The 27,612-nt window shown below is 44.0% G+C and overlaps 1 protein-coding gene across 1 annotated transcript; it reads left to right on the top strand.

The window, feature by feature from the left end:
- The first annotated feature begins 590 nt into the window (after window positions 1-590).
- On the top strand, window positions 591-27,612 carry LAP3 (leucine aminopeptidase 3). Its single transcript, XM_017540590.2, has 13 exons — window positions 591-955; window positions 3,197-3,312; window positions 5,090-5,144; window positions 5,617-5,722; window positions 6,809-6,968; window positions 8,345-8,509; window positions 12,787-12,945; window positions 15,226-15,350; window positions 16,814-16,902; window positions 18,520-18,622; window positions 24,279-24,358; window positions 26,512-26,621; window positions 27,066-27,612. Exons 1-13 carry the CDS (start codon window positions 854-856, stop codon window positions 27,253-27,255), a joined length of 1,560 nt encoding a protein of 519 aa, XP_017396079.1. The 5' UTR covers window positions 591-853; the 3' UTR covers window positions 27,256-27,612.

Here is a 27,612-nt window from a genome sequence, read left to right as displayed (position 1 = left end):
TTACAGCGTTGCATCCGTCAACCAGGTGAAAGTCAAGGACACGAACAAAAATAACTCAGGCCGGTGTGCGGTGGCTCACGCCTGTAATCCCAGCATTTTGGGAGGCCTAGGCGGGCGGATCACGAGATCAGGAGTTCGAGATCAGCCTGGCCAACACGGTGAAACTCCGTCTCTACTAAAAATACAAAAATTAGCTGGGCTGGTGGCAGGCGCCTGTAATTCCAGTTACTCGGGAGGCTGTGGTAGGAGAATCGTTTGAACCCGGCAGGCGGAGGTTGCAGTGAGCCGAGATCGCGCCATTGCACTCGAGGCTGGGCGACAGGGAGAAACTCCGTCTCAAAAAAAACCCAAAAAAACTTTAGTGGGAGTGTCTTCACCATGCAGTCGTCTATTCAGCAACCTTGACAAGCTCTGGCACTCAGTTTCTATTTCCCGGGAGTCGCCGAGCGCTCCGCCCACGTCCGCTTTGCAGAACTCGCCCCGCCTCCTCTCCATCCATCTTGTGACGTCAGCCTCCTGACCCCGCCCCTCTACTTCGCCTCTGTCCCGGGACTGTCAAACCACGTCCGGAAGCCCTACCTCTTCGCCCCCGCCCACATGCGCAGGCGCACGCGCACACGGATGGAGCACACCCCTGAGCCCCATCACAGCCGCGGGTTGATACCAATAGTTCAGTCACCGGTGCTGCCCGTCCGCCCCGCCCCCTAGACGCACGTCCGGTCGCTCCACCCCCGAGCCAGTCCGCGCGCGCGCGCCGGCCGCACCCCCACAAAGCCCCGCCCCCAAGGCGCGCGCCCGCCCACTGGGCGCCACGTGCTCGCTGGAGGGCGGCGCGAGGGGCCGAGCCGACAAGATGTTCTTGCTGCCTCTTCCGGCTGCTGGGCGAGTCGTCGTCCGACGTCTGGCCGTGAGACGCTTCGGGAGCTGGGGTCTCTCCGCCGCAGACATGACGAAGGTGAGAGGCGACGGCTCGCTCCCGGTCCGCCGCTGGGGCCCTGCCCGGGGGCGACTAGGTCAGCGGGGCGGGTCGAAGCCGTGGTTTCCGGGGTGTCCACGCCAAGTTGCAAAAACCAGTTAAAAAGGTAAATTCTCTCCTTGCGGGGATCGGCCTAGGCCGCGGAGGACCCCGTTGGTCGTATTGAGGGCGCGCTTCCCCTGCTCGGGGCGAGGGAGTAAAGGCTGTAGCCGCTCTTTAGCCGGCCCCGCTCGGCGCGCCCTTGCTCCAGTCGTCACCCGGGGTCCTCGTAGTAACCCGGGGAAGGACACGGCGGTGGGGCTCCCACCCGAGCCCTTGGAGGAACACCGAGTTTGGCAAGGTGAAAGGTTTTCTGAGGTCCCAGAGTCACAGGGCTCCTTCCCCAGTGGAAGTGAAAGATCAGGGAGTAAGTGGCTTGGAAGAGTTTCTGTAGGAAAAGCATGTCTCTCTAGAGAAAAGGGCTTTGCGGAGAGACCCACGTTTCCCAGGATTAAAGCGTCTTCCAGAAAAAAAGTGAACTCCAGAAAATGTCGAAGATCTCTCTCCAGATGTGAAGGATCTGGAAAGGGAATGGCTCTTGGAACCAGCACGTGCTTGGGAGTGATGCCTGAACACCAGAAAGAGTTGACTGTCCCTGCAGAAGAACGTTCTAGGCGGAGCTTGAGCTCCGACCTCCTGCAGACACCTCAGTGGCGGAGGGACCAGTCGCCTGACCAGTGTTGTCTCCAGTACTGTGCCACACCCTATCTAGATAACAGCTTCCCAGGTAGATCCATTGATTCCCGCGGAGTGAACCATCTTAAGAAAATTAGAACCTGGCAAAGTTACCATTGCCAAGGAATCTTGTTTCCCTCGGTGGAAAAGACAGAGAGGGCATTATTCTAAGTGTCTGTGTGGAAAGACCAACTGCTGGGCGTGAAGACATCTGGATTTTCACTCAGCCCTACCGCACAGGAGCTCCTGTGTTAAAGTAGGTTTCAGGTTCCTTATCGATCAAGGGGGAATAAGACTACAGGTTCATTCCACCTCACAGAGTCGCCATGAGGCAGACAAAACACTTTTAAAGTCATAAATTGCCGTGCAAAAGTAAATACTAAGTATTACTAGTATTTCTCATTTCTGGTATTTGAGACCTGGGGCTTGTGAAGGAGATGAAGGGAGTGAGCTGCTAAGTGCTTAGAATGCTTTTACCCCTCCCTGGGAAGTTGGTACTTCTCTTTCAGCCTCTGAATTGACCACAGTTCTTATGTGGCAACAGTCCTTATGGTGGCAGGCACAGCCATTGGCTTGACGGGAACAGCATCCTAAAATATCCGGGATTCGCACTTGAGGATTGTAGGGGAGGAAAATCTTCCTTCTACCCACCTAGGTTCTGTGACTGGGCCTACAAAAACTGAAATAAGATATATTAACAGGAGAAAAGGATACAGATTTCTATTTGCTGTTTTTACATATACACAGGAGTCTGCAAGAGGCAAATGAAGACCTGAAGAAGCGTTCGGCCCAAAAGCTTGTAATCCTTTTTAAACAAAGAACAGTACATTGTGGGGATGTGACAAGACACAGGGTTTTGGGTTAGGGCTACTAAATTGTGGAATAATGACTAGGAAATATATGGGGTAACTTACAGAAGATAAGGGTAAGTTCAGTAGATTTGTTTGTGCAGGTCCATTTTGGTGTTTACTTCCAGTTTCTGGTGATAAGAATGTTCTCCTCTTCCTGGAACAGGGAGAGCACCTTTCTCATGGGAATTTGTATGACCTGCTTTTAAGGAGAGTGGGAGGTCAGAGAGCCCTTCTGCACTTGCTGTTTCTCAAGCGCCTTCTGCTCAAAATAATCAATGTGCCAAAGTGGCATATTTTGGAGGGGCATATTCTGAATTTTTTCAGGATATAACTTGGTGACAAATGGATTTTTCTTAAACAAAACATCTTTCTGCTTTATATGAAAGTGAAGCTATCTCCTGGCAATGAGTACAAAACCCAAGGCAAGGTCCAGGGTGGGTAGCTATGGGTCTTGCTTTGGCAAGAATCTGAAACTCTTCAGCAGGTGCACATGTAACTGACCCCAGCACCTGCTTCTTTTTTGGCTTTCCTCTGCCCTTAGGGAGGACACAGTTTGGGTGGAATTATTTGTTCCTCCTGAAATTTGGGGACTCCTGAGCCTCTCTAAGGGATCTACTTTAATTATATTATATTTATATTTTTTGCTCATTCACAGGGTCTTGTTTTAGGAATCTATTCCAAAGAAAAAGAAGATGATGTGCCACAGTTCACAAGTGCAGGAGAGAATTTTGATAAATTGATAGCTGGAAAGCTGAGAGAGACACTGAACATGTAAGTGTTGGTTGTGTGCTCTAGTGCTTACAGTTCTTAAAGTGCCCCCAAATCGAAACAATATTTTTTCTTTTCTTTTTTTTGAAACAGAGTCTTGCTCTGTTGCCCAGGCTGGAGGGCAGTGGCAGGATCTCAACTCACTGCAACCTCTGCCTCCTGGGTTCAAGTGGTTCTCATGCCTCAGACACCCAAGTAGCTGGGATCACAGGCATGCCTACCATTCCCAGCTAATTTTTTTTTTTTTTTCTTTTAGTAGTGATGGGGTTTCACCATTGTTGGCCAGGTTTGTCTTAAACTTCTGGCCTCAAAGTGGTCTGCCTACCTCCACCTCTTAAAGTGCTGGGATTACAGCTGTGAGCTACTGTGCCAGGCCAAGAATACTTTTCTATGCCTTTCTGTCAGAAGAGACAATGCTAGGAAGTGCTCTGGCCAGAGCAGAATTGAAAGCATTTTTCTCTGGAATGCGCTTTGGTACTTTCTGTTTCAGTATGGGTGGGTCTGCAGTTTTGGGAAGTCAGGCCATTTCCAGCGCAATCATAAATCTATTGTGAAGGACTGATCCAGAAGAATCTGGAAAGTACCAGATTTCTTCAGCCTAACCTCCTGGCTCAAATTCACTTTCCCCACCCTCTTCCTCCCCATTGCCTTCCCACCAGCCTCTCTACCTTGTTTAACTCCCCTTTTCTTTGTGAGAGACAGCAGTGTCCCTAGGACAGTTAAAAGCAGCCGAAGGGTACTGCTTCTTCTCGCATGCCTGGAGTTTCAAGGGCTTCTTAAAATTTAAAATACCTGTGAATCACCTGGGGATATAGGTAAAATGCCAAAAGTCTCCATGGGGCTGCAGATCCTGACAGCAGGGAAACATTGTAACTGTAGGCTGTTTTTGGCAGACATAGAAGTATCCACGTAAACCACTGCAACTGTGTATTATTCGAATGATACATAGCCTATTAGAATCTAATAGCTATCTAATCATCAGAAAAGAGAATTTGTATCTCCTCTCAACTGTCAGTCCTTTACCAGCAGTACATAGAGCATTCTCAAGTGCATTGATTAATTCATTCATCCGAAAGCTAACCTGCCTTCCTTAATGGATGGCTGTCAGCTGCATTCCAGAGCTGCTTTGCTCCGGGCCTCTTATAGTCATGGATCTGTTTTGTTTGGAAATTGCCTAGGATAGGCAGTATCCGGTGTCAGGTATCCGATCTGTAGAGAAACCACAAAGAAAACCTCCAAGCCAAACACCACTTAGATTACTGTGTTTTTGGTATCTTCTGTCTTTTATTGAAAAGGTTTGAGATTCATTCGATTCAGCGTCAATCTGTGCTCAGATGCCTTTGTACAGCCATGACATTGTTTTCCACTGTTGTTTTCAAATACATTTGTGTTAGATCTAATCTGAAAGTTTGCTAAATAGCTTTTGAGCTAGAATTAGAAAGGCCACGCCTAAGAAATCTGAGCTGGGCATGGTAGATCAGCAGTGTAATCTGTATTATACCTGTAATCTCAGCACTTTGGGAGGCCAAGGTGGGAAGATTGCTTGAGCCCAGAAGTTCAAGACCAGCCTAGGCAACATAGTTGGACTCTGTCTCTATTTTTTTTTTTTTAAAGAAAGACATCTGACTTGAGAGCATTCTGTATTTGGATAAAAACAAGTGAAGCAAGACTACAGAAGCAGTTAGCAGAATAGTGTGATAATGCTGAGTATGTAAGTGTCCCTTCCCAAGTGAGCCGAGCAAACTACTTGTTTTAAAACGACTATTTCCTCTTGTTTTAGATCTGGACCACCTCTGAAGGCAGGCAAGACTCGAACCTTTTATGGTCTGCATCAGGTATGAAATGAACATGATCATTCGGTAAACCCTCAGTGAGCACCTACTGAATACCAAGTATTGTGGCTGTCTAGTCATACTAAACATTTTGTGTTGGATTTTATGATTTTTCCAGTATTAAGCAGAAGTACTTAAGATTAAGAGGCGAATTGCTATAAAAAATACTGCATATCCTATATTCCTCAATCTCTGAAGGCTTTCTTTATCCGGTTGTGGCTCTGGCTTACATAGAATTTTTTGCAAGAGTATCCTCACTCACTCTGCCTCTCAAACATAGAAGTTATAAAATTTTGCCAGGATGCAAGGGCTTAAAGCAAAAAAAAACCACAACCAAATTTCACCATGAGTTTAGCCCTGTTGCCATGGTTAAAGTAATTGTGTGGGACCTCAGTGAGTTTCCGCATGTAGAATTCCCTGCTGGAAAAGATGCCTGAAAGAAACAGTGGTTGATTTGGTGTTATCTGTGGGACAGGACTTCCCAAGCGTGGTGCTAGTTGGCCTCGGCAAAAAGGCAGCTGGAATCGACGAACAGGAAAACTGGCATGAAGGCAAAGAAAACATCAGAGCTGCCGTTGCAGGTGATTTCACTTTTAAGTTTAGAGAACCCTAAGGATCCACTGTTCATGACGACCTCTCTTTCCCCCTTTTTGTCCTTCTACCAACCGCCCTCCCCTTACCACATTCACACAGAAATCATTCATCTTAACAAAAATTAAGTTCCTCTTGCTGAATATGCTTGGCCTTATGATTAATACAGGTTAGCTAATGGAATTTTAATTTTAATATATCCATACCTTGTTTCGGTGTTTTACTACCATTTGTTCGCTCTTGTAGTTTTAGAGCTGTGTTCTACCAGAAACTAGCGTGTAGATTTTTTGTAATGCCACCCTGGTGTTGCCTGACTTTGAAATAACACAGAGTCATCAGATTTTACAAATAAGAGTAAGGAAGCAAAGTGTGGCATGCTTGTTTAGCACTAGCCAAAGGCATGTGCCCATTACCAGTGTGTCACAGGTAAACGCCATTGAGTCACTTAGCCTTAAACAGCAGGACGGGCCTAATGCTGAGGACAGCCATGATTAAAAATGCTTTGGAAGACATTTCTGAAACAGTGATAATTGCCTTGATTACTCTTTAGGCCTGTATATGTTATAAATGCTCATTAACTTTACTTTCAAAGTTCATTGAAGTGGCTATTTAATAACTTCTATCTGGGAGTTTTTGCTGACCTGATCTTCATAACATGCCACGTTAATAATGGACTTTGCTCAGCTCCTTGTCTATAATTTCAGCGCCATCATTTTCCTGTCATTTTTAATCTGAGAAGCTCTTGGCAATTGGGAAGCTTCATCAGGAAATCATAGTGTTTCAGAAATTATCCTAGGAATAACTGCCACATGCTGAGAGCCTGTACTGCTCTGTGAGGAGCTATGCATTCTCTCCTTCACCCTGTCCTTACCGCCACCTCGGAGTGAGGTATTCTGTAAAATGCACTCACACTCTCATTTTATAGAAGAGGAAACAAGGTTCAGAACGGTTGGGTATCAGGGCTGGGATTTGAACCCCAGGTGTGTTATGTCAGCATGCCACACCAGGCCTCTGCTGTCTGCTATTCCAGTTGTCTTGGACTGACTCCAGTTTTCCGATTCCTCTGTCCTTTCAAGTGGGGTGCAGGCAGATTCAAGACCTGGAGCTCTCTTCCGTGGAGGTGGATCCCTGTGGAGATGCTCAGGCTGCTGCAGAGGGAGCCGTGCTTGGTCTCTATGAATATGATGACCTAAAGCAAAAAAAGAAGACGGCCGTGTCGGCGAAGCTCTATGGAAGGTGATGGAAGGAAATTAGGATGAGGGTGGGCCTCCCTGGCATTCTGACAGCCTGGCCTTTGGGATATGAGCTGCCTGCTTTTCAGCACCCCGCACTGCTGCATGGCTTGGCTGTGACCTCCCCATTGCCTCAGCCAGTTTTAATAATGTGGTCAGAAGCCCAAGCTCTGCTCCTGGCTCTCCGCATGTGCCTGTCTTCCCCGTGACTCCCTGACCCCACCCTGTTTGCTGGTTACTAGGAAGCCATACCAGGTAGCTCTTACGTGAGAGGGAGGAATGACATGACAGACGTGTCCCGCAGGTTTCAACCCAGATGTGTTCATTTAACTGGCACCTGCTGGCCTTGTGCTAAACGCAGGCATCACACAGATGAAGAGATCCTCTGGGTGCTTGGTCCTTGCCCTTGTGGGAGGACCCATCTGTAGGCAGATCATTGAGCACCTACTACATGCCAGCCTTATTCTAGGTTTTGGGAGATGAGGTCCCTGCCATCAGGAATAAACCAGATGAGACCTTCAGCAGATGGTGCCAAGCACAGTGGGGGCCTGGCACCACCCGAGGGTTGGCAGCTGTGGGGAGTGGGGGAGAGTGTGGGCTCTGCAGCCAGTCAGCATGGGCTTAAGTCCTGGCTCCACCGCTTACTCATTGGGGGACCTTGCTGGGTACGTGACTGAAATCTCTGTGCTTCGTTTTCTGCATTTGTTTAGTAGAGTTGTAATACTGATTTCATAGGGTTTGTGTCATCATCCAAAAGAGCACATCAAGTGGGGGGCACTGGTAGGCCTTCCAGGCCATCTACTGTTACGTACCCATCTCCATGCTGCCACAGGAAGAGCCACGGTGCCTGTATCCTTTCTCTTCTAAAGCTGGCCCTGCTTATGGATGGGTTGGAATTTGCAGCCCCGACTTAAGTAATTAAGAAGGCAGAAAGGTCTTCAGTGCCACATTAGAGCCATTGCCATACACTTTCTCTGCAGTTAGCACCTGGGGCTGCGCCATTCCTGATACAGTGAAGGAGAACAAAACGGGCCTTTCTGTGGAAGCCTCTTCCCTTCATTTATGTGGTAGATTTAGAGTTTAAAAGACTTCACCGCACAGGCCCTTTTTTATGCAGTTTGAGGATTCTGAAGGGAAGTGCCTGACCAGGTACCCTCTGGTTCTGCTCCGTGTGGCTATGTTTTCTGGCTCTTTGCACCATACCGTCCGTCTGCTGCCCTGGGACAGATCACAAAAAATGAATCCAGGTCCTGTGTGCCAGTTGTTTTTGATTTGTAGTCTTCCTCTTCTATTTTCTGTAAGCTAAGAGCATCTCCTAGTTTCAGGTGGTCAGAGTTCTTGAGAGGTTTTTTGACAGTCACTTTATCTTTCTTCTGCCAGTGGGGATCAGGAGGCCTGGCAGAAAGGAGTGCTGTTTGCTTCTGGGCAGAACTTGGCACGCCAGTTGATGGAGACGCCAGCCAACGAGATGACGCCAACCAGATTTGCTGAAATCATTGAGAAGAATCTCAAGAGTGCTAGTAGTAAAACCGAGGTCCATATTAGGTAATTCAGGATTGTGTCACAGACTCGGGATGTTACAGCCAGAAGGAGCCTCTGGGATCCTAAAATCCAGCTCCCTCACTATTTAGAGGAATAACTTGAGACCAGAGATTTGAGATGACCGGCCGGAGGCCACACGGGAGCTGGAATAGAGCTGAGTGAGGTTCTTTCTCTCCTTGCCTTAGAAAGAGAGAGTGCCATGGTATGCCGTGTACATGTATGTTTCATAACCGTGTTGTTTGGACACAATTAACATACCATACAATTCACCAATGCAAAGTGTGCAGTTCAATGATTTTTTTTTTTTTTTTTTTTTTTGAGGCAGGGTCTTGCTCTGTTGCCCAGGCTAGAGGGCAGTGGCATGAATGGGCTCAAGCTTCTGGGCACAAGCCTCCCACCCTAGCCTCCTGAATAGCTGGGATTACAGATGTGTGCCATCATGCCCAGCTAATTTCTTAATCATGGTAGAGATGGGTCCCGCCATGTTGCCCAGGCTGTTCTTGAACTCCTGGGCTGAAGCAGTCTTCCCGCCTTGGCCTCCTAAAATGCTGGGATTACAAGCATGAGCCCCCGTGCCTGGCCTGATATGTAGAATATTCACAGAATTGTGCTACCACAGTCAATTTTAGAACATTTTCATAACCCCCAAAAGAAGCCCTATACCCGTTAGCAGTTAGTTACTCCTTGTTTCCCATTTTCTGAAACCATCAGCGATGGACACTTCAGTTGTTTTTTTGGACACTATGAATAATGCTACTGTGGGCACTGTATATAAGTTATTGTGTGAACATACTTTTATTTCCTTTTGGTATATGCCTAGGAGTTGAATTGCTGAGTCAAATGGTAGCTCTGTTTAATTTTTGAGAAACTTAACATGGTTTGTTTTGGTGAATTCTTTCTGTCTTTACTATTGCACACAAATGAAGAACACAGCATGCCTAACTAGGCATGAGATGAGAATTTCTGCCACATAGATTCCCTTATCTAGACTCCAGTATTGCTGCTCCCAGGCAGCCCTGAGTGCTGTGTCAGTGGAAGGTTGTTGGAGCTGAAAGGCTCCCCATCCAATTCCATCACTCTCTTGGGATCTCCAACCCCTTAAGCAAGTCAACTCAGAGAATTTGGGAATTTATGATGAAAACAAATTAACAGGTATTTGTTTGACCTAAAGAATTCTTGTCAAAGTTGTTTCCCAAGGGTACTTCCATTTAAATTTTTTTTTTTTTCTTGTTGCTCAGGCTGGAGTACAGTGGCACAATCTCGGCTAACTACAGCCTCCGCCTCCCGGGTTCAAGTGATTCTCCTGCCTCAGCCTTCCCGAGTAGCTGGGATTACAGGCATGTGCCACCACAACCGCCTGTTTTTTTTTTTTTTTTTTTTTTTTTTTTTTTTTTTTTTTATATTTTTTTTTTTTTTTTTTTTTTTTTTTTTTTTTTTTTTTTTAAGTAAAGACAGGGTTTCTCCATATTGGTCAGGCTGGTCTTGAACTCCTGACCTCAGGTGATCTGCCCGCCTCAGCCTCTCAAAGTGCTGGGATTACAGGCATGAGCCACCACACCTGGCTAAAAGAATTTTTTAGTATCTAATTGTGATTAGAGTTAACATTTTTTCAGGAAAGTACCTACAGTTTAGAGAGAGTGAAGAAAAATTTATAGTCTATAGGAATCATAGTACTTACAACTTAATAAAATTTCTGGAATGGTTGGTATATGTTTAATCGGTAGCAATGTTTAGGTTCTATAAGATATCTTTGATAGAGCCTCTTCCTATTTGAGGAAGCACCAGAACTACTTTGTGGTCAGCAAATAGTGGTTATGACAGCTCTGGTGTGCCTGGAATCTGTCATACAAATGCATGACAGTGGTCCTTGTCCTTGATCAAAGTGAGGGTGTTATAAGAAGGAATAGGCAAGTAAACGGGGTTTGCAGAGGGTGCTGCAGGAGCAGAGGGACGAGGATTGCCAAAGAATATGGAGCTGGTGCCGCAATTGTGCACGCCTCTATTTACAGCTACTCAGGAAGCAGGCAGGAGGACCAATCAAGTCCAGAAGTTCAAGGCCAGCCTGGGGAACATAGCAAGAACTGTCTCTAAAATAAAAATTCAAAAAAAGAATATGGAGTCTAGGCCAGGCATGGTGGCTCATGCCTATAATCTTAGCACTTTGGGAGGCTGAGGCAGGTGGATCACTTGAAGTCAGGAGTTTGAGACCAGCCTGGCTAACATGGCAAAACCCCGTCTCTACTGAAAATATAAAACTTAGCCGGGCATGGTGGTGCGTGCCTGAATTCCAGCTACTTGGGAAGCTGAGGCACAAGAATCACTTGAACCTAGGAGGTGGAAGTTGCAGTGAGCCAAGATCATACCCCTGTACTCCAGCCTGGGTGACAGAATGAGACTGTGTCTCCAAAAAAAAAAAGGCTATGAAGCCTAAAGCAGAGTCCTGCACATTGCGCAGAGTGAGAAGGGCAGGGCGGTTCAGGTGAGAAAGTTGAGCTAAGCAAAGGGAAGAGAGTTCAGCAGAGGCCAGGCAGGACACATGGGTGGGGTATGACTCGTTAAACTGAGGCATCGCTGCACTCTCCAGTGTAGGTGGGTGTATATCAAGGAAACACAGGCAGTTCTTCCACAAGGGCAGGACTTGAATCAAACATTGGGTACTGAGTTTCTGATTTAATATGCCCACATTGCACGGCTTTTTTTGTTTGTTTGTTTGTTTGTTTTTTTTGAAGTGATTTTTAAAACCATTTTATCTTCCAATTTAATTTTTTTTTTCCCTTTGAAGTGTGCTGGTCATCCCACCATGATGCAGTCCTAGTTTAATTATTTTAACAAATGGATGGCAAGTGCTGGAGGAACGTTCCTTGGCTATGGTTGTTGCTGGTCTGCGGGAGTATAGGATTTCCTAATTGACCTAGTTACCATGGCCAGAAGTCAATACAGAGCCCTTTTGTGCTCCCAGTCTAGAAGGAAGAGTAATATGGCATCAGTTTTCTAGTTTGCACTAAGGACTGTTTCCATTCTGTTACCCCACTGATCCCATGTTTGTTAAGTAAGAACTAACTAGTTTTCTCACTTAAATCAAAGATGCCTCAAGCTACTGTTGGAACTGTGTGAAATGGTGTGTGACAACATTAGAAAGATAGAATTCAACAATTCTAAAAAAGCAGATAAATAGGATATTTTTTGCTATTAATATCCTATTAATAAATATCCTAATAATAAATATCCTATTAATAAATAATAGGATATTTATTTATTAATAAATAAATTATTAATAAATAGTAGGATATTTATTTATTCCAATAAGTAGGTCATTGGAAGATAGCTTTCATTTGCTGTTTGTTGGTTGATTTTTTTTTGTCTGTGTGTGATTTTTAGAAATAAAGCAGTGGACCCCTTACCTATCTTTAAGCACTCTTTGTGGTCTCAGAACCTATTGTTAACTTTATTTTTTTAAGAGACAGGGCATTGCTATGTCGCCCAGGTTGAGTGCAGTGGCAAGATCGTGGCCCACTGCAGCCGTGACCTCTAGGGCTCAAGTGATCCTCCTGTCTTAGCCTCTGGAGTAGCTAGGACGACTGCACATGCACCAATATGCCTGGCTGATTTTTTCTGGTCTCAAGTTCCTATGCTCAAGTAATCCTCCTGCATTGGCTTCTAATTTCATCTTTATTATATCTTACCTTATTTGTTTTAGAGACAGTTTCACTTTTTTGCCCAGGCTGGTCTCAAACTCCTGAGCTGAGGCAATTCTCTCACCTCGGCCTCCCAAAGTGCAGGGATTACAGGCATGAGCCACCACAGCTGGCCTTCTAACTTCATCTTTAAACTAAAATCGTAGAAATATCTGAGTAGATTGGAGGGGGGAAATTAATCATATAGACCATAGACTATTAGTTGACATTGTATTAGGCAGGGAGGAAATTAATTACATAGACTATAGACTATTAGTACATTGTATTAGGGAGGGAGGAGATTAATTACATAGACTATAGACTTTTAGTACATTGTATTAGGTGCCACATGACTTCTCTTAGTAACTCTATAATCTTTTGATGGAAGAGTTATAGACCTCATTTTATAGATGAGGAAAGAGGCTCAGAATCAAGTGACTTGCCCAAGAATATACAGAAAGTAAATAATGGGACCTGATTATTGAAACTTAATGTGTGTATACTTTAAGAGCTTGTATATTATACTTTTTGCTGTGATGAGCATTTTCTCTTATTTTGAAATAAAGGTAACAGTATATTTACTTTTTCCCTCTTTCTGCCCTATAGACCCAAGTCTTGGATTGAGGAACAGGCAATGGGATCGTTCCTCAGTGTGGCCAAAGGATCTGATGAGCCCCCAGTCTTCTTGGAAATTCACTACAAAGGCAGCCCCAATGCAAATGAACCACCCCTGGTGTTTGTTGGGAAAGGAATTACTTTTGACAGGTATTTTTTTATGGTGTCTGTGCTTTGTATTTCGGTGAATTGTTTGTATGCAGTTAAATTACTTGGTTTATAGGGGTGTTTTTTGTTTGATTGTGTTTGTTTTTTTGTTTGTTTGAGACAGAGTCTCTCTCTGTCACTCAGGCTAGAGTGCAGTGTCATGATCTCGGCTCACTACAGCCTCTGCCTCCCAGTCTCAAGCAATCCTCGTGCCTCAGCGTCCTGAGTAGCTCGGATTACAGGCGTGCGCCACCACACCCAACTAATTTTTGCAATTTTAGTAGAGATGGGTTTTCGCTATGTTAGCCCGGCTGGTCTCGAACTCTTGGCCTCAAGTGATTCACCCACCTCAGCCCCCAAAATGCTGGGATTACAGGCATGAGCCACCGCGCCCAGCTGGTTTATAGTTTGATTCAAAACCATGGTGTTCAGTTGAAGGTATACATTACTTTAAATTTATTAATCTACCACCTATAAAATGCTTAGTATATGTCAGACACGATCAGGTATTTTGCATGTATTAGCCGTAACTATACCCCTGTGGGCTAGGTGTTGTAGACATTTTACAGGTAAGGAAACCATGACCCAGAGTTTAAATAATTTGTTCAAAGTTCCATAACTAATAAGTGGAGTCAGAAGTCATACTCAGGTGTGTCCTTTTTTTTTTTTTTAATATAGAGATGAGGTCTCATGACATTGCCCAGGCTGGTCTTAAACGCTTGTCTCAAGCAGTCCTCCTACCTCAGCCTCCCAAAGTGCTGGGGTTATAGGTGTGAGCCACTGTGCTCTCCCTAAAATGTCTTCAAAATTTTCTGCCAAGCACTTTGTTTGTCCTCTGTGGCTGTTAAAAATTCTCCATGAGGTTGGTGGTGATGCTCTTGTTTGGATTATGCTGTCTTCCCTATGCTTGCTTCAGATTATTCCTTCTTATAGCTGACCAGTCTAGCTCCCATTAATCTTATTAAACCATAAGTATTTCTTAGAGTTGGCAACTGTATCTGGTTATTTCAACCAAGGAGAGGCTGAACTGAGAAGGTGGTTCAGTATTTCCCATGGAAAGCATTTGCCACCGAAAAAAAGTTTCAGGGATGCCAGTGAGTATGAGGCGTAAAAAGGGCTACTTAGCAGGCTGGGTGCGGTGGCTTAATGCCTGTAATCCCAGCACTTTGGGAGGCCAAGGCGGGCAGATCATAAGGTCAAGAGATCGAGACCATCCTGGCCAACATGGTGAAACCCCGTTCCTACTAAAAATACAAAAATCAGCTGGGTGTGGCAGTGCATGCCTTTAGTCCCAGCTATTCGGGAGGCTGAGGTGGGAGAATTGCTTGAACCTTGGAGGCAGAGGTTGCAGTGAGCCAAGATCATGCCACTGCACTCCAGCCTGGCAACAGAGTGAGACTCTATCTACAAAAAAAAAAAAAAAAAAAAAAAAAAAGAAAACTAGGTCGGAGAAGCACATGAAGGGTTTCATTTTCATTTCATTTGCTTAACTACAGGACTTCTCAGGGTACAGAATGTAGCGTTTTCTGTATTTCATTTCTGATTCCTGGGAATCATGTTACCTGGAAACTACTTTGGAAAATGCCGCTAGAGAACCATAAGATGTTGATGTCCTCTTGTTCATTTTGGGCCCTTTCCCGAATGCTTCTAGCATGGGAAGACCCTGTCAGTGGCATGCTTGCTGGCAGTGTGGTCTCTGTATATTAGCAGGTCAAAGTGCCTCCTTGTGTCTTCCACCCACTAGTTCATATTTTTGCCTTTAAAGCATTGATCTCCAAATGATTTTCCTGGTAGAGCCCATCAGTAAAAGATTTCGAGTACATCCCTTTCAAAATATGCATGCTTTTTTATAAGTTATATGCATTATACTATTGTACTAAAGTGTGTATTATAAAAACAATATAGCCAATAAAATTTAGAAAGTTAAACTGTTTTTGGGTTTTTTTTTTTTTTAGTAGAGAGGAGGTCTCAATATGTTGCCCAGGCTGGTTTTGAACTTCTGAGCTCAAGCAATCTGCCTACCTCGACCTCCCAAAGTGCTAGAATTACAGGTGTGAGCCACCATACACAGCCTAAACTTTTTTTTTTTTTTTTTTTTTTTTGAGACGGAGTCTCACTGCATTGCCTAGGCTGGAGCGCAGTGGCGCAATCTCAGCTCATGGCAACCAGCATTATATGGTGCTTTTATGTGATTGTTAACCCTCAGTTTATGTACTTTTTAAATAAAGTGATTTTGGCCATCTTCTTTGCTATTAATATTGCACATTGTCCATTTCCCCATAGTGGTGGTATCTCCATCAAGGCTTCTGCAAATATGGACCTCATGAGGGCTGACATGGGAGGAGCTGCAACTATATGCTCAGCCATCGTGTCTGCTGCAAAGCTCAATTTGCCCATTAATATTATAGGTAAGTGGAGCAAGGGATTACATCTCAGAGAGCTTCTGGATTCCAGACAGGTGGGAGAACAGAGACAACAGACATGATGCCCCTAATCTGAAAAGATAAGAAATGATTTTTAAATAGTTATCAAGCAGAAGCTATTTAGCTCAGATAAGTGTTTTACTGTCTGAGCTGAATGAGCTAAATGTATCTTGCAACCAGTGGCATGTAACTGGAATTGATTTGTTTTACTTCTGCAAAAAATGGTTAGCAGTCAGGAGCACAATGTCAGGTTTGTAGTTGACGTTATGAAATTTGCCCAGTAGTTGTGGCTTGTTGACTGATTGCCTTGTAGGATTGTGGCCAGTAAAATGATGCAACACACAGAAAGCTCCTGGGACAGAAAAAGTGTTCATTATTTGGCAGTTCTTAGTAATAGAGGATGCAAACTCCCAGGGACGGTGCTGGGAATTTGTATAATAGCATTACTCACACTAATTTCAGAGGAGACAGGGAAGGAGGAAGTCTTAGGTTACATGACAATCCCCAGTGTCATGTCCATTGCACAAGGAAGGTAGATTAGAATCCAGGCCTGTCAGACATAACCCCCTCCTTCACTATCATAGCACTTTTTTTTTCTGAACTATTCAAAAGTCAGTTGCAGACACCATGACGTGTCCTCTAAGAAAAAGGACATTCTGTGTAATGACAAAACCATTATCTTTTCCAAGGATTAATGCAGTAACCTAATTCTTTCCAGTTGTGTAAAAAAAAGTCCATTTTACTTACTTATATTTAGTTTTTTTTTTTTTTTTTGAGATGGAGTTTTGCTCTTGCTGCCCAGGCTAGAATGCAATGGCGCAATCTCAGCTCACCGCAACCTCTGCTTCCTAGGTTCAGGCAATTCTGGCTCATCTTCCCAAGTATCTGGAATTACAGTCATGCACCACCATGCTCGGCTAATTTTGTATTTTTAGTAGAGATGGGGTTTCTCCATGTTGATCAGGCTGGTCTCAAACTACCGACCTCAGATGATCTGCCAGCCTCAACCTCCCTAAGTACTGGGATTACAGGCGTGAGCCACCGCGCCCAACCTATATTTAGTTTTTAAATAGAAAAACTAACATCGCCTTTGGTGCCATGTCCTTTTAGATTTCTTGAGTCTAGACCCTATTCCTATTTTCTTTCACGGCATTAGCAGTTTTGAAGGGTCTAGGTTTATTTCATGATATTCTGCAACTTGTATTTAAATTGCTTCTTCTTGATTAGAATCAAGTTAGATTTCTTTGGGAAGAATGCTACATGGTGATGTGTACTTCCTGTTGCTGACACAAAGTGTCAGTTATGTCATTGGCGATGTTAAATTTGATCACTTGGTTAAGATGGCCTTTGTGTGTTGCTTCTAATGGCTCATAGGTGGCCTCTTGTCTCATGAGTGGCATGTTTAGACCCAGCATATACTGTGTGCTTTCATATATTCTTTCCAATAGGTCTGGCCCCTCTTTGTGAAAATATGCCCAGCGGCAAGGCCAACAAGCCAGGGGATGTTGTTAGAGCCAGGAACGGGAAGACCATACAGGTTTGTACATGCAAGACACAGCACTGCCCATCTGATATTCCTCAGGAATCCCACAGTAGCCACGTAACCACAGCTTGAATGGGTGCAGAGCCCCAGCACCATATGAGGGGAGAGTGCTGTCTTTAGTAGCTTTTCTTTTCCTTTCCTGTAATAGGGTCTCGCTGTGTCACCCAGGCTGTAATGCCGTGGCGTGAGCATGACTCATTGCAGCCTTGTCCTCTCCAGGGTCAGGTGATCGTCACACCTCAGCATCCTGAGTAGCTGGGACCACAGGTGCACGCCACCATGCCTGGCTAATTTTTTGTATTTTTTGTAGAGATAGGGTTTTGCCATGTTGCCTAGGCTGGTCCCAAACTCCTAGACTCAAGCGATCAGCCCACCTTGGCCTCCAAAGTGCTAGGATTACAGGCGTGAGCCACTATTCCCAGCACCTGAGTAGCTTTCCTTGCAAAGGCAGAAGTATCTGTTTTTGGGATTTTGAAGAATGTTTTTCCAGACTTACTGTTCATCCCACTTCCTGTATGCTGTACACACACGTTTCCATGAATTTGCAGCCAGCCCTGCAGAGTGCAGCAAAGCAGTAAAGCAGTGGGCTGTCATCCGGATATACCTGTGCTATGAGTGACTTTTTTCCATTTTGGGTATTAAGGTGGAAAACACTGTCCTACACCATGGGCCCTGCATTCAAGGGGATGTAGCGGCAGGTCCTCTGGGTGGCATGTGCATGCACTTGTGTACAAGCCGCCCATGACGACTGGACCGCCATTTAAAAGAAGGGAATATAGGCCGGGCGCAGTGGCTCACACCTGTCACCCCTGCACTTTGGGAGACTGAGGCAGGCGGATTATGAGGTCAGGAGATCGAGACCATCCTGGCTAACATGCTGAAACCCTGTCTGTACTAAAAATACAAAAATTAGCCGGGTGTGGTGGTGTGCGCCTGTAGTCTCAGCTCCTTGGGAGACTGAGGCAGGAGAATCCCCTGAACCCGGGAGGCAGAGGTTGCAGTGATACGAGATCTCGCCACTGCACTCCAGCCTGGGCAACAGAGTGAGACTGTCTCAAAAAAACAACAAAAAAAGGGGAATATAGTTAGGAAGTGTTACTGAAGTTGCAAGAGTTCTCATTTCTAGGATTCACGCTGCTATGTAGCTGTAGGTTTCTTAGGCTCTTTAACCTTGTTTTCAGAAATCTTTACATTTTTCCTCTTCATGTTATGAAGTTGTGGGTAAAATGGACTAGATATTTTTCTATTTATTTTGGCTTCCAAAGCCATCAACCTTAGGTCATCAGCTCTGGCACAGGTATTATTATATTATTATTATTATTTAGTTTTTAATTATAGATGAGTTTTCACCATCTTGCTCAGGCTGGCGTCAAACTCCTGGGCTCAAGCTATGTACCCACCTCTGTCTCCCAAGGTGCTGGGCGATTATTAAATCATATTTACTCTCCAGATTAGATATGTTCCTATTCTCATTGAAGTGTATGAATGGCTTTGATAATGATACACGTCACAGTGGCTTTTTCCGAATTTTCCATCGAACACAGTTGCTGGTGTCTAGTTTTCACATTCGTTACCCATGCTGTCACCCTTTCTGTTTTTGACGCTCTGCAGGTTGATAACACTGATGCCGAGGGGAGGCTCATACTAGCTGATGCGCTTTGCTACGCGCACACATTTAACCCAAAGGTCATCCTCAATGCCGCCACCTTAACAGGTCAGACCGCACACTTGCCTTGTTTTTGTTTGAAGGAAGTCTTGTTTGTTGCATGGGTTTCACACACTATAATTGGGGCATTATTTTGCCAAAATTTGGCTCCGTCCATTCACATTCAAAGATCTTTCACCAGAGGAATTGGTCTGTAGTTGTAAACTGTTTGATTATTAGGTTCATTGTTTTAAAACATTCCAGGCTGTACCTTTATTGTTTTTTTTTTTTTTTTTTTTTTTTTTTTTTTTTTTNTTTTTTTGAGATGGAGTCTCACTCTGTCGCCCAGGCTGGAGTGTGGCGGTGTGATCTTGGCTCACTGCAACCTCTGGCTCCTGGGTTCAAGCAATTCTCATGCCTCAGCCTTCCGAGTAGCTGGGATTACAGGCGTGCATCACCACGCCCAGCTAATTTTTGTATTGTTCTGAGACAGAGTTTCGCTCTTTTCGCCCAGGCTGGAGTATGATGGCACGATCTTGGTTCACTGCAACCTCCACCTCCTGGGTTCAAGCAATTCTCCTGCCTCAGCCTTCCGAGTAGCTGGAATTACAGGCGCCTGCCATCACACCCAGCTAAGTTTTGTACAGGGTTTTTGCCATTTGGCCAGGCTGATCTCGAACTTCTGACCTCAGGTGATCCACCCGTCTTGGCCTCCCAAAGTGTTGAGATTACAGGCATGAGCCACTGTGCCTGGCCTGGGCTGTACCTTTAAAACAAGAAATAGCAAGTGGGCCAGATCAGCTCATCTAGAGTGACATATAAAAATAATGTTAAGAGATGGTTTCGGGCCAGGTGCAGGGGCTCAGTCCTATAATCCCAGCCCTCTGGGAGGCCGAGGTGGGCGGATCACGAGGTCAGGAGATGGAGACCATCCTGGCTAACATGGTGAAACCTCATCTCTACCAAAAATTTAAAAATGAGCTGGGCGTGGTGGCATGCACCTGTAATCCCAGCTACTCAGGAGGCCGAGGCAGGAGAATCACTTGACCCTGGGAGGTGGAGGCTGCAGTGAGCCAAGATTGTGCCACTGCACTCTAGCCTGGGTGACAGAGTGAGACACTATCTTAAAAAAAAAAAAGAAAGAAAGATGGTTTCTTTTACAATTAGCATTTAATACAGATCTGAAAAGATTCATGATAAATCCACAAATCAATAGTTTTCTTTTACTTTTTTAAACTAATTATAACGTATCTGATATCCTCTGTGTTTTCAGAGCTTTTCTTTTTTGTTTTCCCAAGAACCTTTTATACTTGATCTTATAATAAACACATTTTATAAGGTAGCAAGATCCTCATTTAACAGAAGTGAAACAGTGTGAAGCCTGAGCTTTAAGGCCAGGCTCATGGGGGACTCCCAGCTGTGCCACTTACTAGTCAGTCAGCCCTGGGCAAGTTCCTTGGCCCTTTTGAGCATTAGTACTTGGGGACAATTCCATTTGCCTGGAGGAGTTGTAAAGACTAGAGGGAGTTTTTGGAAAGCTTCTTTAACACAGGTTGTGACAGCATCAACCCTGGAGGGCCAGGAATAAATTCCTAAAGGGATGACAAACAAGTGTTGTCTTATTTCCAAATCGCAATGTTTATAATCTTTCATCTAAAAGTTCTCTTCTAGTAATTTATCCTGACTCTACCTCCCTTTTTTTTTGTTTTGAGATGGAGGCTCGCTCTGTCGCCCAGGCTGGAGTGCAGTGGCGCAATCTCAGCTCACTATAACCTCTGCCTCCCGGGTTCAAGCGATTCTTCTCCCACAGCCACCTGAGTAGCTGGGATTACAGGCGTGCGCCACCATGCCCGGCTAATTTTTGGATTTTTAGTAGAGACGGGGTTTCACCATGTTGGCCAGGATGGCCTCCCAACTCCTGACCTCATGATCCACCTGCCTTGGCCTCTCATAGTGCTGGGATGACTGGCATGAGCCATTGTGCCCAGCCTTCTACCCCTTTTTTAAAAAAATTAATTTCTGAATCTTAAAGTCATACTCTACTTCTTTTAAGAGGAAAATTAGATCATTTTGTATCCTTTGGTTTTATTCTTGCCCTGATCATGTTGAACCTTTACTTTAGCAGAAATCATGTTCGCTTTTATACGTCGGTCTAAAAATAGTCCACAGGTCTATTGCTAAGAGTTCTTTTTCAAAGCTGGCATTGTAGTGTTTTCATGGTTTTTGGTCTCCCTATTCAGTTTAGCAAACACTTTAAGCTGAAAAGTAGAGGTTCTCTGGTGGGGGGTTGGCAGGGAGGCAGTGGCGGTGAAGCGGGTACCCCCTCACTATAAATGAGGAATCACAGAGGATAGATACATCAGACACAGCCAAGTTTTACAACTTAAAAATAACTTTCATAATTACCACTTGAGAAATACTTTTCCTAGATGCTTAGTAGCAGCATCCTACTTCACTTTTTTTCTTAGTCTGAGAGGTTGAGAAGGTAGGAAAGTTGGTAACCAAGGGTGACCTTATGGGTGATGGTTCAGACCGCGCTGGGTGATGGTTCCCTAAATACTGCTGAGCCCCTTCTGAGTTCTAGAAGGTCAGGTTCAAAGAGGAGAATAAGAACCAGTTTCTAACCTAAGGCTCTTGATAGGAAGAAGTACACAGTCTTCAGAAATAAAAGACCTGATTTTAAAACTTGTCCTACTTTTTAATAGCATGTGACTTTGGACTAGGCTTTAGTTGTCTCATCCATAAAAGGGATGTAATAGCACTTTGTTTATAGGAAGGATTCCTGCGAAGATTAAATGAGATGATACAGGTTGATGTCTCTGGCCCAGAATATCACAGACACTGAACAAACGTTAGTGTCCTTTGAAAGACAGGCCGTACTCCAGATTGTAGGAAGAGTGACATATTTGGGGATGGCTATCCAATCACGGTGCTTCTCTTCATTTTCTTACTGCATAGGCATAATTTAGGATTCGGTGAGTGTGGTGCTATCCTCACTTTCCTTGGGGCTTTGATTCTTCTAGATTATGAGCAATTCTAGTAACATCGATCAGTGAGCATCACAACACAGGGCTCCACATGTGCCTTATAAATGAAAATGGGGAGTATGCCTCTGCTACTAGTAGTTCTGAAATGGGTGGTGGTAATAGTTCTGGAATTATAGAAAATAAACTATTTAAATATATAATGAAATCATCTTTAGAGCCGTGGTCCCAAGTGGACCAAATTAAATATTTATGTCTGCATTTTCTGTTACTTTAAGGAAAGGTAGCATGTTCTTGTTTGAGGGGGATTGTCCATCTTTTCTATGACAATTTTAAAACTAACAAATGACTCTTACGGAGTTGATTGAAATATTTTGAGGACAAGTGAATAATTATGTAAAAACCCACCAACTTGTAAAGTATCAATGGGTATATATATGTTGTCCCTCAGTATGCATGGGGGACTGGTCCTAGCATCCCCTCTCAGATAGCAAACCCACAATGCTCACATCCCTTATGTAAAATGGCGCAGTATTTATCTATAACCTGTGTACTTCCTCCAGTATACTTAAGTCATCTCCAGATTACTTACACTACTTAATACAATGTAAATGCTATGTAAGTATTTGTTACACTGTATTGTTTAGGGAATGATGACAAGAAAAAAAAGTCTGTATGTTTTGGTACCCATGCAACCATCTCCCTCCCTTAAAAATATTTTCTGTCTGCATTTGGTTGAATCCCTAGAAGCAGACCACATGGATATGGAGGGTCGACTAGTTAGTAGTATCTTCAAGTTTCAGTTTTCCTTGGGAGAGATGCTAATGAGCAGTTTCATGTAAAGACATGGTTAAGAATTTAAGGAGCAACCTGGCCATACTTTGCATTACAGGGAAGAAATGCCACTTTGTGAAGACATAGCCCAGTTTCAGTGCTGTCTCTTCTGACATTCCATATGCCTGTGCTGGTATTGGCGGTGGGCTCAGTGCTTGTCCTGGTACTGAAGGGTAGTAAGGTTCGCTTTTCCTTTCAATGAATACTTAAGCTTCTTTATGCCAGGCAAAGTGCTTGCTGGGCCCACTTGACTTCCTCACATATGAGCCAGGCAGGTAGCAAACGAGACTGTTGGAAGCCAATACCACAGTGAAAGGAGGCAGCACTAAGGGGCTGTACCTGATTGTCTCTTCTCAAGAGGACCTGCAAATCTGCATTGTTAAGTTGATTTTTTACAAATATGCTAATTAATGTAAAAATAGAACTCAGCCAATGGGACACAACTTTGTTGGAGGAAAAAAACTAAAGATGAAACAAGTAAATATGATGCAGTCATAACAGACATCAAATTCTTATAGCAATACTTACTGAGTGTGATTAAAATTACTGACAAATTAGATTCCTCAATGACAGTAGTATGTAAATTATGATACCTCCATATGGTGGGCTTCTTTTTGTTGTTGTTGAGACGGAGTCTTACTCTGTCACCAACCTGGAGTGCAGTGGTGCAGTCTCAGCTTACTATAACCTCCGCCTCCAGGGTTCAAGTGATTCTTCTGCCTCAGCCTTTCAAGTAGCTGGGATTACAGGTGTGTGCCACCACGCCTGGATTTTTGTATTTTTAGTAGAGATGGGGTTTCACCATGTTGGCCAGGCTGGTCTTGAACTCCTGACCTCCAGTGATCCACCCATCTTGGCCTCCTAAAATGCTGGGATTACAGGGGTAAGCCACCACACCTGGCCAAAGAGGAATAAAATTTTAAGGCATAAAAGGAAGAACACATGCTTGAGCACATATAGGATGGCGTTAAGTGTTTTTTATGAAAGTGTAGAAGTTGGGCTGTGCACGATAGCTCATGTGTAATCCTAGTGCCTTGGGAGGCTGACATGGGAGGAACACTTGCGCCCAGGAGTTCAAGACCAGCGTGAACAACATAATGAGACCCCATCTCTACTTTTTTTTTTTTTTTTAGACAAGTCTCACTCTGTCGTCTAGGCTGGAGTGCAATGGCACTATTTTGGCTCACTGCACTGCAACCTCTGCCTCCTGATTTCTAGCGATTCTTTCTGCCTCAGTGTCCTGAGTAGCTGGGATTACAAGCATGCGCCACCATGCCCAGCTAATTTTCGTATGTTTAGTAGAGATGGGGTTTCACCACATTGGCCAGGCTGGTGTCGAACTCCTGACCTCAGGTAATCTGCCTGCCTCGGCCTCCCAAAGTTCTGGGATTACAGGTGTGAGCCACCATGCCCAGACCAAAAAGAAATTTTTAATTATCTGGGCATGGCGATGTGTACCTGTAATTCCAGCCACTCAGGAGGCTGAGGCGGAAGGATCACTTGAGCCCATGAGTCTGAGGCTGCATGTAGTGAGCTCTGATCACACCAGTGCACTGCAGCCTGGGTGATAGTGAGAGCTCTCTCAAAAGAAAAAAAAAAAATGTAGAGGTCTGGAAGGAAATATGAAAAATAAGTAACAGTTATCCCTAAAATGAAATTATTGGTAAAATTCAGTAGCCTTTTTTTTTTTTTTTTTTTTTTGCATTTCCTAATAATTTTAAGTGAATTCTGGCTTGAAAAACATAAAAATATGTTAAGTATGTACAGGAAAGTTTTTAAGCTTATCTATTTTTGAAAATGAGGAACCCACTAAATAGGGTAAATACTAAGGTTTGTTTGGGTCTCCATGGCAAGAGCCCATTCTGCCTGGAGAGACTGCACTTGACCTGACGCCTTGTGTCTTATAGGTGCCATGGATGTAGCTTTGGGGTCAGGTGCCACTGGGGTCTTTACCAATTCATCCTGGCTCTGGAACAAACTCTTCGAGGTAGGAATAATATTTGTATATCTAAATGGTGGGGTTGATGAATAAATTATTCTAGCCTTAGGAGGATAGACTTCTTCAACCCCTGTGTTAAAATGATTTTTATGCTGCAGGTTTGGAATTGAAAATTAACCACAGCGATACATTCAGTTCGGTAGTGTTGGGTTTTCCACACATGCTCCTAAAGGAGGGGTTGAAGCCACCCTGCTCTCCTCCGGTAGCCCCAGAATCATGTGAAAATGTCTTACGAACTCTGTGGCCATGGTTTAGAATCCCTGAGGTAGAAATGGTTTTGAAGACGGCTTTGTGGAGCAGTGTTTGTGACTGCTTGCTGTGAGTCATGTAAGGAAGCTCACCCTGCAGCGATGAGGATGTCTTCAGACCGCTGTGCTCTGCGCCTCCCTCCATGACCCTCACAGCCAGCCTCTTCTCAGCAGTCACCCTCGTTTACACACACACACACACACACACACACAAACACAAACACACACTCCTTCACTTACTGCCATCAGTTTTCGCCTTCCAGCACCACTGTTAGCCTAATTCACAGTCTTGAGGCAATAAGTGACTCTGGCCTCCTGACACCTGGTTCAGCTTCTGGGATAATCCTCTCTCAGGCTGCCTTCTCCTATGACTCTCCTGCTTCCTTCTCCGGATCTGTTCCCTTTGCCTGCCCTTTGGCTGGCGTTCTGTTGGAGGCCATAGGCTCTTCCTACTCTACACAGTCCTCACAGGGACATTCCAGCTGGCATGTGTGCCTGATGGCTCCCATCTCTCTCCTGAGCCCCAGCCTCTGTGTACCCACGTGGCTGCTAGATAGCTCTAGCCAGCTGCTTACTTATTCTTTCAATTAGTAATTAATGGGAGTTTACTCTGTGCCAGTGGGGGACAAACATAAAATGTTCCCAAATATAATCTTGAGGGTGGTTTAAGGTCTAAACTTACTTTTACCCTAAACTGCTTCTCCTTCGTATATGTCATCATTCGTGAAGCCCAGTCCTCCCAGCTCTGCGATATTCAGCTCCATCATCTCCTTCCAGGCCAGGCCAGGAAGCTCTCCTCTGGCCTCCCATATAGCCATTATCCCTCTTTTCATGGCACCCACACACTGTTGTTTTGACTTTTTTGTTTGTTTGTTTTTGAGACAGAGTCTTGCTCTGTTGCCAGGCTGGAGTGCAGTGGCGCAATCTCAGCTCACTGCAACCTCCAACTCCCTGATTCAAGCAATTCTCCTGCCTCAGCCTCCTGAGTAGCTGGGATTATAGGCACGTGCCACCATGCCCAGCTAATTTTTGTATTTTTGGTTGAGACAGGTTTTTACCATGTTGGTCAGGATGGTCTCTATCTCCTGACCTCGTGATCCACCCGCCTCAGTCTCCCAAAGTGGTGGGATTACAGGCGTGAGCCACCGTGTCCAGCCTATTTTAACTTTTTAAAAACATTTAAGCTTTAAAAAAAAAAATCTCAGTTATATGTGCATAAATTAACAATCAGCAGCCCACAGCCTGTTTTCCAGAAGGCAGCCACTTTCAACCCTTAGCTGATTCATCTGATTACTTATGTCTTAAAATAACAGCTTATATTGCCACTTGATTTTTCACTTTTAGGTCTTGTCTTTGACTTATTACCAGTGAGTTAAATAATCTGTTTATGTGTCTGTTTCTCCTACTGGCCTGTAGGCCCTCGGGTGGCTTCAGCACACCTGATGGTGCTCACTAGTTCAGTAAACGATGAATTAATGAGTGAGTGGGTAAATAATGAATGAATGAATGTGGTCACGTTGTCTCAGGATTTCAGTGATACAGGTCCAGTCATGTGTTTCTATCACATTGAAGTGACCAGCCTCAAGAGAACCCTTTCACCCTAATCAACCCACAAAGCCTGTAATTATAGTTTGATGATTTTACTAAAATGTCCTACAGATTTGTGAAACTGCTTCACAGCATTCCTGGTTTCTTTTATAGTTATAAAATAAATCTTTTAATGAATGTACACAATTCTGAAACCTATTTTATAGTTTCATGTTTTACAGTAACAGGTTAGAACAACTCTTCCTTCATGCATTGAGCATCTCAATGCTGACTTTCCCAGAATCTACCTCATCCAGAACCTACCTCATCCAGTCTTCCAACTGTCAATACCTGTTTCTTCTCTAGGCCAGCATTGAAACAGGGGACCGTGTCTGGAGAATGCCTCTCTTTGAACATTATACAAGACAGGTTGTAGATTGCCAGCTTGCTGATGTTAACAACATTGGAAAATACAGGTATGTAAGATAAGCTAAATGTACATTTACACAGTCATCCTTGATTGCCAAAATTTTCCATTTTATCCCCTTATAAAAGGTTTAACTATTTAATTTCCTATTGCTGTAGTGTTTGTAAGGTTTTTAATGTCTTGAATTTCAAGCATTTCTTCAACCAGGTCTCAAAATTTGCATGTTTCCAATCTAAAGGTAATTTTAAGTGAATGGTAAGGGTAAGAGATGGAAAATATGGGAGTTCATTACCATAGCAAAAAGGAATCTAGAATTTATCCTTTACTGCTTAAAGCAATATCTGAAAATAAATATTCTGAAAGTGATGTGAGTTAGCATCTTAATAGGTCCTATAAGCTTGACTTTTGTTCTATAGAATGTACTTACCAAGAATGTGGGATCTCTGTGCACATTTACATGGGGTTATAAAGTCCTTTTTGTCGTTCTCTTCAGGTCTGCGGGAGCATGTACAGCTGCGGCGTTCCTGAAAGAATTCGTGACTCATCCCAAGTGGGCACACTTAGACATAGCAGGCGTGATGACCAACAAAGATGAGGTTCCCTATCTACGGAAAGGCATGACCGGGAGGCCCACAAGGACTCTCATCGAGTTCTTACTGCGTTTCAGTCAAGACAATGCTTAATTCAGATACTCAAAAGTGTCTTCACTTTCTGTCTTAAATTGGACAGTTGAACTTAAAATGAAAATCTTTCAGAGGAGATAAAGGATGGTATTTTAAAATGTAGGACACAATGAAATTTGTATGCCTTGATTCTTTTTTCATTTTACACAAAGATTTATAAAGTTAATCTTACTTGGCAAGGATTTTTAAGATACTCTATAAATGACTAAAATCTTTAGAACTTCCGAATCACTTTTCAGAGTATATCTTTTTAATTGAGAAGCAAAATTGTACTTCAGATTTGCGACGCTAAGAACACAAGCAAACTGAAAGTTACTATGCACTTGTCAGAAACAATAAATCCAACTTTTTGTGCTC

The sequence above is a fragment of the Cebus imitator genome, unplaced genomic scaffold, assembly GCF_001604975.1.
Source record: "Cebus imitator isolate Cc_AM_T3 unplaced genomic scaffold, Cebus_imitator-1.0 Scaffold127, whole genome shotgun sequence".
In the NCBI taxonomy this organism is placed as follows: Eukaryota; Metazoa; Chordata; class Mammalia; order Primates; family Cebidae; genus Cebus; species Cebus imitator.
The sequence above is the reverse complement of the archived record's forward strand: the minus strand, read 5'-3'. Positions and strand labels throughout refer to the sequence as shown.